Here is an 11,132-nt window from a genome sequence, read left to right on the forward strand (position 1 = left end):
TGTGTGTGTGTGTGTGTGTGTGTGTGTGTGTGTGTGTATAAAACTGAAACCAAAGCTACATTGCATAATTTATTGCGTGAGCCTAATGGGGCTTCTCTACTTGGTACAAGAAAGTATTAAAATTTCAATGCTGGATTGTTGATTGAAGCTATTTGGAAGTCTCAGGGTGCTTCAACAGAAACAAGGAAACTTACATTCTACCTTGCTAATATCATGAATTAAATGAAAGAGATCAAATTTCTAGAAAGACTCCCGGTGCACTCCTCACGGTCTTTAATAAGAATAGTAATAAAATACTTAACATTTAGATGTAAGGGAATGAGGGCAGGGAATGAGAAGTCAAGAGGGAGACTGACCCTTGATAACAAAAGGTTTACTCTTTTAATCTTCTTTGATTACACTGAGGAATTTCCAGGAGGCAAAATTTAATTAAGGTTAGTGAAGGTTTCTGTAGAAATTGACAGCTCATTGGTATATTAGCACCCTGGCTGGTGGAGACATTTTTCAGTTTTATATAGTGAGACACCTCCCTCTTCAGTCACCCTGGAGGACATTCCCGTGGTGTCACCACAACAGCCTTGATGCCGTCTTGTCTCTTTTCCTTCCACTCATCCGAAAGCCCTCTTTCCTGGCTACTCCCTCCTTTCTGCCTGGGATGTTTCTAGCGATCTTTTCAGATTTCCTTGTTCTTTGAGACTTGATTGCTGAAAACTCCAGGAAGCATATTATGAAAGCCTCTCCCTGCTTTCTAGATTAGAAACAATGACCATCGTGGCTTGTTAATTGAGCACTGGGCCCAAATCTCATAGCTGCTTGGGTCAGAAGAACTGCATTCTTCCTGAGTGCACCCCACTCTGCCTTCTCCTGTGTGATGAGTTGCTATGCAGAGCTGAAGGGGCATAGAGCCAAGGAATGGGGCTCCACTAGCACGTGCACTTGAAGCCACAGAGGAACCACCACAACCAGACAGCTTCACACATGCAGGCTAAGCTAAGTTGTCTCTTTCATGCGGAAGGGACACATCAGCATGAAGGCTGCAATGTTAGGTCTACCTATGTAGACTTGTACTTATGACTCCAAGATGTAAGTTATTTAGCAGGTCATAAGCGGCAGTAAGACCAGCTCTCATGGTGCGTGGGAGGACTGCAGTGCACTTTCTATTTCCCATCTCTTGACTGTGGGAACAAATGTTTTCCACATTCAGTAATGATACCCTCAGTCAAGAAAGGACCGGCACACTTAGAACCAGTTCTACCAATGAAGAAGAGGTACAAGTCAGTGGGCAACTTACTTATCTCCTTTGCTTTTGGAGATGCCGACCAACTTCTCAATGCCACCAGCATCCCGTAAGGCCTTGGCGTTCTCCATGTTCTTGGTGATCACTTCATGCAAGGTGCAGCAGACTGCTGTCACAGTGTCGTCCGACATGGCCTTGCTGGCTGCATTGTTGCTGTTGTTCCCACCAGGAAGTCTGTGGACGAGGTCTCGCATGGCATACTTGCCTTTGGAAAAGAAAAATGAAGGGAAGAGATGAAGCAAAGTCACACTGGAGGAAGAGAGCACAGGGCGAGACGGGTACAGGGAAAGGAAAGGAGAGTTCAGGAGGCCATTAAATGCTTGCAACTTGTTGCTTTCCCAGCAGTAGAAGTTCCCTATGAGGGGATTTCAAACACACAATGCAGAGAAAATAGTCCAGCTGTCCCATGGCATGTATGGGCCTTGGATACCAGGAGGCTCCTCCCTGTGGTGGTCACCACCACCCACGGGTGCTCAACTCTCTTATGTAAATGGTGCATGCATAGCCTTCCTTATATGTTCATTCATTAGATTATTTTGAACAGTTAAAAATGTAAGGGGGCCTGGCCCTAGCTCAGGCCTTTAAGTGGCTGCTTCCACAAAGCTGTCAGCCTCAGGTTGCTGGAGTTCGAACCTCACAACTCTCCCGCTGGCCAAAAGTGCCCTGAAGGCATTCGAGGAACAAAAAAAAAATGTAAATAGTTGTTATTCTGTACGTTAGGGGAACTAACAGGAGACAGAAGTCTTCACAAGTTTAGTATAGGTGCCATTTTTAAAGAGTATTTTGATCTGTAGCTGGTTGAATTCAAGGATGAAAAGCCCATGAACGTGGAGGGCTGACTGCGTTTCCTTATAGAAAATGCCTGCACCATGGCACAGAGAGATGCGCGCTGAGCCCTGGGCATGCTAGCCGACGGTCTTAAGTATTTTTCCAGGCTGTAACTTAAGAAAGACAATGATACCTAATTTACAAGATTATTTTCAAGATTAAGTGAGCACATGTACGGAAAAATCTGACATGTATTGATTAACCAAGACACCGGGTTCAACAGATACCAGCTATCACTAGTAGGTTCTTGATGCAGTCACAAAGGCCGAGAAAGTGTATGGCGAGTCCAACACAACCCTCAACAGCAGCTTCCCACCAAGTGGGGCGGGCCCTGTGTTATTCAGCCGGAATCAAACCGCGATACATGAGAACATGGTCACGTCTCTGAGTTCTGACCTCTGCAAGGCAAAGAGCGACACTGAAGCGGAGGAGAGGAGCTCGGCAAATGCCATCCAACAAGACGTCCTCTGCATCCCGGTGACCTTGTCTCTCTGATGGAATTTTAGGGTATGGATCTCTAATATAACACTCACCAACATGGCATGTTTTTCTTTGTGTGAATAATAAAATAAAATCCAACTCTGCTTCTTTCATTCACTTTATCATTATTAATCTTGCCACTCCCAATGGTAGAGGCACTTACTATGGCATATTTATAGAGTGCTTTTCGTTTACAAAGCACTTTAGGCATTACCAATGATTCAGCAAGGCAATTAATTTGTCCCACCTGCAGCTTCCAATTCTGTTCCTTTAATTTACTTCTGGAAGTAAGCAAATGGGCACCTGTGGCAAAGTTGGCTGTTCTTAAATTTTGGGGGGTAGAATTGAAAAATATACAAGGTTTGATCCCTTGCTTGTCTGCCCTACTCCAGGTAGATATTTGTGGCTAGCTCCTAGGAGCTATTTGAGACATTTTACCTCTGATACATCTCTAAGTGATATCTCCTGCTGCTGCTGAATTGTCTAGTGCTTGGTGTCTGGGGGCAGGAAAAAGGGCTTCTCAGGAGGTGGACATGTCTTAATCGTAGGCAGTGATAAATAAAACATAGGCCCTTGTAATTTTGGTATCTGTTCCTGTCCTATGTTTAGGTGGCTTATTTTAGGTTGGACAGAAAATGCTGATGTTTAAATCAGCAGAAAAGCATCTTCATTCACTGAATGCCGGCAGAGGAAGTGCCTGACTAAGTGGCTTGCCTGAAAGCCTCCAAATGCAGCATGTTTACTCTCTAATGACAGCACTTAGAGCAGTGTGGAAGAGGTACTTTTACACGGATACACCTCTGTGCATCTGGCTTAGACTTTGTCATTACAGCAGACTCCGCCCTGGCCAAGAGTTCACTTCTGGTGCACCCGGCATGCAGCAACTTTGTCAGTTCCTTAAGCCCCCGTGAGGTGTTAGAATGCACAGAGGTCAGAAGAGGATGAGTTCCTTTTTTTGTCTTTATGAGGGAACTGATAGAGGACATACAGCCTGATGAGAAAAAATCTCAACCATTATGCATCCGGGGACTTTCGCACTCTTGACTGGGTATGAAAGGTTGTCTTTGTGACCTTGGGTATTGGCAAGGTTGGGAGGAAAAGTGAGGATGGGGGAGGATCTGGCTGTGGCATTTCTCAGTTTGGGCTGCTGTTGAAATTGTACGAGGTGAACCTGAATGTGCGGCTTCAGCACGGGTTCCCTATCTGTGAGTCCTGAATGGGACACAGACGTGCCTGCCACCTCCGGGTGGCAGTGAAGCACACCCAACCCGGCAGCCCCTCCCACTCTCTCCACTGCCCTGCAGACACCATGCAAGCACCGTCGCAGCCCATGTGCCCGCAGCGTGTGAAGGACCAGGAGTCCTCACTGTGTTTGACTTCCCACACCTTGACTGCTGGGGACGTGCATCGTGAGTACTTTATTCTTTATATTTCCCATGGAGTTCACTGACATGCTCTTAGCTGTTGGACACCGTCTACCTAACTTCTTCCAGAGAGGTACATTGCAGACTACATTGTTGATCATCTGAAGGAAGAAACAAATCAGGTAAAATTTTTCCCTCAGGAAGAAGACCTCTTGGCAAGGTCTGTTAATTACCTTCAGGGCATAATTGTTTAAAACCTTTGCTGGTGTGCTGAACAAGGCTGTCATCTTCCATTGGAGCTTGAAACGTCACAGGAACTTTAGGTGGTAGCAAGGAAAGCTTTTTAGCTATTTTCAAGTGTTTAGAGCTTTGAGACTAATGGGAGCAAAAAAAGGAAAACATGGAACACAGAGTAATTACAGCCCCAAATGGCCTTGGTGCGTCCTGGTATCAGCAGCTCAGGCGGGATGGGAATTCATGGTACTGGACCAGGGGTGCTATGGACAGCTCCGTGGAGGCGGCGGACGTCTAGGAGTGGTGTGTAACAAGGAGCAGCAAGAGTAACTTGCTATTTTACAAAGAGAGTTCGGGTATATGAAGAAGGAAAGCTTCTGGATGCCTATGGAAATTATCAGCTCGGCTATTACCACCAAGGCAGTTTGTCCCCGTACTGGTTCCATGTCCCAGAGTTTCTTTTTCCCGTGCACTTTTAATCGCTAGAAGAAACTAAACAGCTCTTCTGGCTACCCATTAAGAATTTTGGTTCCCCTTTTCTTTGAATCCACGCTCACTTGTGGACCACAGGCCTGAGATTCCTCGCTGAGTAGGAGTTAATTCAAAGCTAAACACCGCCAAGGTCATCCAAGTGTTGATTCCTTTTTGTTTTGGAGAGAGGAATGGGTAGAGGTTGAACACTTTTAGGTGGAATCAGGGGGTGGCTGAACGAACAAGTTGGTGTGAAGAACAAGCTGGAGGCGAAGCAGGGTCCTCCGGAGCTCAGGGCTGGGCTCCGCGGATGCAGAGCACAGGGCCCACCCCGCAGCGGCACCTGGCTCGCATTTACGCATTTGGCACAGGGTCTCGCTCTGCGGCTCGGACTCGTAGTGATTCTCCTGCTTACACCTCCCAAGCACTGGGATACAGTGTGAGCTACCTCACCCGGAGTCGGTCGCTGGCTCAGCGTGCCCTGGGCCTGGGGCCGCAGCATGAGGGACCGGGGATAGAACTGCCTATCTTTTGGATTGAATTTGGTTTAATCATAACGAAAGGGAATGATACCGATGGAAAACTCCGGAGTGATTCATGTCAGTGATACCAGGTATCTGGTGACTGGAATGAATCTGGACCCACGCAACGTGGACCCGTGACAACAAGAGGTGGCCACAGCGGTGAGGAGGACGGCAGAGCAGGTCTCATGGGGAGGCCCAAGATGCAATGGGGGGGGGAGTTGGGGATGATAAAGGTCCAGGAACCGGAGCAAAGGCGGGGTAGCAGCACTGAGTGCGGCCGACTGTTTCGGCCCGTGATGTATCTGTGATTGTTTCTATTTCGATCTCTGGCTTAAGCCTATTTCTGTTTTGATGAGCGCTGCCCCATCGTGGCTTCCCAGCCTGACCACTGCACTCTCTAAGGAGGTAGACACAGAAGATCACTTGCGTCCCTCTCTACCCTGATTATGGATTGCATTTGCTCTCTTTCCATGCACCATTCTAAATTCAGATGCCAGAAATTGATTAGAGAAAGGATATTTTGTCAAGGTCAGGTAAGAATACAGAGAGAAACCTAGGATTAGCCCTCCCATTTCGAGAGCTGCTACAACAAATCTGTGAATACTCACTAAGATCCTTTGGTTTTTTTTTTTTTTTTTTTTTTGAACTGGGGTTTGAACTCTGGACCATGTGTGTGTCAGGCAAGTGCTTATTCTACTGAACTATCTCCTTGGCTCCCAGTCCTCTGGATTTTTAAAAAACTTTCCATGCAGGAAAAAAAAATCACAGAACATAAGATGTATGATCCCACCCATATAAAGTATATCATTCAGTAGTGTTCAGTATGGTCACATCATTGTACAGTCACCAATCACATGCAGAACTGCTCCACTACACAGCTGAAATTCATACGCTAATAATAACACCCTCTCTCCTCTTCTCTCACTCCTGGGAAATCCTCATTGTATTACTTGTGTGTACAAACATGGCTATTCTCGGTGTCTTAGATGAGTGGAGTCACCCAGTGCTTGGCTTTTGGTGACTGGATTGTTTCACTTAGCATAAAGCATTTAAGGTAGCATGCCTGTGGTGTAAGAGCATGTTTGGTCACTTGTTCTTCTACGGATGGAAACTCAGTTGACTGTTTTGACTCTAGTGAAGAATGCTGCTAGGAGTGCGGGCATGTAAATACCCTTCCATCGTCAATTCATTTGTGACTTTCAGTCTAAGGTTAGTTTCCTACAGATACTCGGCAGCTGAATCATCTCTTATGCATTCCGAAGATTTTTATCTTTGCAACTTTCAACGTATTTCCATTTACAGTCATTACTGATAAGGAAAGACTTAATTTCTTGCATTTTGTTATCTGTTTTCTGTGTGCCTTATCACATTATCATCTCTTGTTTTAGCTATTTTTGAGGTAAATTTTAAGATATTTTAAGACCGCTCTCATTCTTTTGGTATGTTCTGTAGCTGCTATGCTGTATGTTCTGTGACTACTGTGCATGCTAGTGTGGCTATTGTGGGCATTATGCTTGTCATCCTGCAACTGTAATGTTTGAATTTGTATCAAGGTGCTTGGTACCAAATTACATACTTGTATAACTATCAAAAATGATCATTTCTGTTTTTAATGTATTAGTCTCTGAAATTATTTAGAAAACACAGTGTGGAGCTACAACCAGAAGTTATTGTAAAATTGTCTTAAAGGCTAATAAGTTTTTTCCTGAAATACATTGGTCTCATAAATTATGCAGAAAACCAGACCTGGAATTATAAACCACAATAATATTAGCTTGCATAATTGCCTATGCATTTATTTTTACGGAGGACTGTATTTTTTTCTTATAAGTCCGAATTACTGCCTAGTGTTCTTTCATTTATACAGGATTCCTTTTAGGATATCTTACAGAAAGGTCTAGTAGTAATAAACTTTCATTTAATCTTTTGTTTCTCCTGGAATCTCTTAAATTCCCTTTTCTTTTATTTTTCTATATTTTTAGGGAAGATTCTACAGGGTGTTCAGGGTCTCACTACTAGATAGGACTTGTAGTGATTCTCCCGTTTACAGCCTCCCAAGAGCTGGGATTACAGGTGTGTGCCACCACGCCCAGTCTCAATTGCCATCTCAGAGTGCCCAAGGGGGTGGGCCTGGCATGGCGGGCCCAGGGATTGAACACTGGCCCCTGGGTCTGCTTGCAGGTGCTTTAGTAAGCTGAGCTATTTGGCTGGCCTTTTTTTTTTTTACTTCTGAAGAATATTTTTTTGCTGGATATGGGATTCTTGGTGGATAGATCTTTTTCTTTTAGTACTGTGAATATCCCAGCCCACTGCTTGCTGACTCTTTATGTTTTTGATGGAAAAATCTGCTAGAATCTTATTGAGGACCTCTTGCATATAGTGTCTTACTCTTCCCCCTAGGTTTAAGATTTTCTCTTCATCTCTGCCTTCAATGATTTGATTACAACAACTTTTGATGTGAATTTCTTAAAGCTCATCCATCCTATCTGGATTTCACTGAGGTTCTTGGATATTTATGTTCATGCCTTTCATCAAATAGTTCTTGTAATCATCTCTCTGCTCCTTTCTCCTCTTTTCTTTCTGAATTTCTTCCTGGTATCCCACACTATCCTTTTCTTTTATCTTTTTGTCTTTCTGTTCTTCAGGATCAATAATTTCAATTAACTTGCTTTTAACTTTATTGATTCTTTCATCTACCTGCTCGCTCAAATCTGCATTTGAATTCCTTTAGTCAATTCTGTCATTTATGTTGTTATGTTTTTGTTTTTGGTTTCTTGTTAGGGCTTCTTTCTATTGGATTTCCATCTTTTGTTTATACATAATTTTCTTGACTTTTCTATGTCTGCCTCTAGCTATATGAGTATTTCTGATAAACTCATCTTAAAATCTTTGTCCAGTAGGGCAGTCATCTGGCTTTTCCAAGAACTCTTGGTTGGTCTATTTCTTTTCTTTGAACTGGCCGTGGTTTTCTGTTTCCTTGCAGCCCTTGATGATTGTTGTTGAAAACTGGAAATGTGAGTTTAATGAGATAGTAGCTCTGGAAATCAGATCCTTCTCCTTCCTCTGAGTTTGCTGCTTTTCTCTTTTTCTGTCTTCATTGTTGCATCATGTCATCTCTGCACTGAGAAGTAACTTGAGCTACAGATTTCAAGCTTCTGCAGATACTTTTTGAGGCCATGTCTTTCCCTGGGCCTGCGCAATGACTTTCCAATAACTCCTATATGTACAACCCTTCTGAACATTCCAGTTCTTCATGACTTCTTCACAAGAAGAAGAAAAAGGTAGTGAATTGAGGAAGGGCAGGGGGTGCCAGCTTTTCAAATATCCTGGAAGCCACCTGAGCCGAAGGAGAGGGGCTTGCAGCCATCAACTGCGGGTAAGCATGTGTAACCAGGCAGCTCGCTCTGACTACATTTCTGTGATCAGCCAGAGCCATCAGCAGAAAGCATAGATACCCAGTACGTCGATGACAGGGTCCCTTGTGCCAGGCCTGGCTTTTGTAACTGCTTTAGAGCACACCCTCAGCTTCCAGCCATGGGCTGAGGGCTGAGCAGTAACTCCTGAGCCGAGAGCTGACGCTGACCCGAAATTCAGCAGAGTTCACTGTACAAGCCTTTCTCTGAAGTTTTCAGCACTTCTTCAGTTCATGCCAAAGTTTCAGAACAGTTACGTCAGGCAGGTTCCATGCACATGGTGGCTGTCGAGGTGAGGAGACAGAATTTGGTGATGCCTCCTTCTACACTACCCCTAAATCCTCTCCCCACTCTGAGCTGACTCTTTAAAGAATGACTGAAGACACACACGTGAACGGCTGATCTCCCCACCTTTGGACACCAGCAGCAGAGTGTGCAGAGGGCCTTCCTTCCTGTGTTGCTGGAGCCATCGGCTTCCCAGGGCTCTGCTGACGGCCACGCCTCTGTCTGCAGAGTAGCTCGCACTTTCTAGCTCTTGCTTTTGGGAAATGTCTGGAGCTTACTTTATCATGAAACCAGTCACTTGTGCACAATGATGATGTCTCATTTACACTGACAATCAATCATCAAATGAGAGAAAATATATGCAAAAATCTATATTCTAACACCCGCTTCCGCAGCTCATAGACCAAGTTGCTGAAGCGCTGAAGGAAGTACCTTTTGGTTACTGAGCCAATTTGAATATTTTTGTGATGAAGGAAATGTTTCTTTTCAGTTCTCTGGAGAACTCTGTCCTCTGGGAATATGAGGAAAAGTTTGAGTACATGGCACTCTGCTTTTCAACAGAAAGCAGATGTGATACTTCTTGGCAATAAAGAATGATGCAAATGCATGCCACGAACCGGATCCTTCACAACAGCGCTGTATGAAATGAGGACGCCAGTTGGACTAGAGCACACCCTGCAAGATTCCATATGCACACCACTGTAAAAACATAGAATTACAAAGATGGAGAACAAATTAGTGGTCCCGGAAGCTTGGGATAGCGGGGCAGAGAGCGACTGTGAAGGGCCGTACCACAAGTATGCTTGGGTTGGTGGAACAGTTGACAGCCTATCTTGATTGCTGCCATAGATACACAAATTTCTATGTGACAGAATGACATTATGGTGCATGCATGTATTACAATGGTTTCTTCCTGATTTCAACACAGCATAGCTATGTAAGAAATTCACATCAAAGAAAACCAGGTAAAGGGGACGTGGAGCCTTCCTATACTACATTTGCAATTTCCTGTGACTGGATAACTATTTGCAGATAAAAATTATAAAGTAGAAAAGTTCTATAGAAACACAGAAAAATGAAATGATGTGACAATAAGGTGTTAATAAATTTTAAAGTTGGTCCCTGGTTCAATCCACATTAGACTTAACCAGCATAACAAAAAAAATAGTATATGTTTATTAAATCCAGTTGTAAAATCCTCCCGAGTTCTGTAGCTCCCCCAAGAGATTGATGGGATTTTTTGAATGTGTGTATAAACATTTTCTGTGTCAAGAGAGTACAGTAACCTTTATATTCTCTAGATGAAATTGATAAATGGAGCTCCTGATTTAATTGCCTTAGGTAAACAATTAAGTCCCCATATACAACACTGCAATGAGAGAACTAAAAACAATAAAAGCATAGCCTCAGAGTGCTTTAAGTTCTCGGTCCTTTGGGAAAAACATTTCTCTCGTAAAAGCTTTTTTCAGTATGAAATGCAAAGAAGCTTAACAATGAATTAAATTAGTAGCTCCGGTTGCTAGGTTAAAAATTGTGAAGCACAGAATTACAAGTTGACACCAGATTTGCAAAGACAAAGGAAAAATGGTGCTAAAACGCCGCACATTTTTAAGGACTTTTGAAGAGGTTTTGATATTTGGTACACAAGCTAGAAAGAGTTTGTTTTAGCCGAGTTAAATCCTTGCAAAATCAAACTAGTTAAATCCTTGCAAAATCAAACTAGCTTGGTAACATTAAGGTAAAAATAGAGCTGCGTCCTCTCCCTGATTCTATCAGGTCATACATCTTTTGTTAGCATAATCTATGTTATACAAGAGTATGTTTGCTTCCTCATTTGTGCATTAAGATAGACTAAACTTCTAAGTCTGGCTTTACTCAATAGAAAAGCAGACACCATTCATTTTAAATGGTAAAAAGTAAACAGGTGCTCATCTAGATTGAATTTTAATAAAACATGCTTGAAATAGTTTGTTCTCAGCCGTATATAATTCTAGAAATTCTGGTAGCTGAGTCAATCCCATGTGACTTCTCTGGGTAACAGTTTTTGCTAAAACACTGGTTGTTAACACATACGCCCACACACGTGCACACACACATGCATTTCAAAGGCCTGCACATTTGCAACTGCTTGATCCTGTATGATGTCTGTCTATGTCACCCTCAGGAAACACACGCGGCTAGGCAGGGCTACAGGAGGACACGCATCATGAGCGTGTGGGTGGCAGGCAGCTTTCCG

General features: G+C 43.5%; 1 protein-coding gene across 1 annotated transcript in view; it reads right to left on the reverse strand.

The window, feature by feature from the left end:
* Ctnnd2 (catenin delta 2) overlaps positions 1-11,132 on the reverse strand; it is a 927,345-nt gene that overhangs the window by 60,671 nt on the left and 855,542 nt on the right. The window contains exon 20 of the mRNA XM_004625202.3: positions 1,292-1,502. Within this exon, the coding sequence (XP_004625259.2) occupies positions 1,292-1,502 (211 nt within the window). The remainder of the gene's footprint in view (positions 1-1,291; positions 1,503-11,132) is intronic.

This window comes from Octodon degus, unplaced genomic scaffold (assembly GCF_000260255.1).
Source record: "Octodon degus isolate 3935 unplaced genomic scaffold, OctDeg1.0 scaffold00008, whole genome shotgun sequence".
Lineage (NCBI taxonomy): Eukaryota > Metazoa > Chordata > Mammalia > Rodentia > Octodontidae > Octodon > Octodon degus.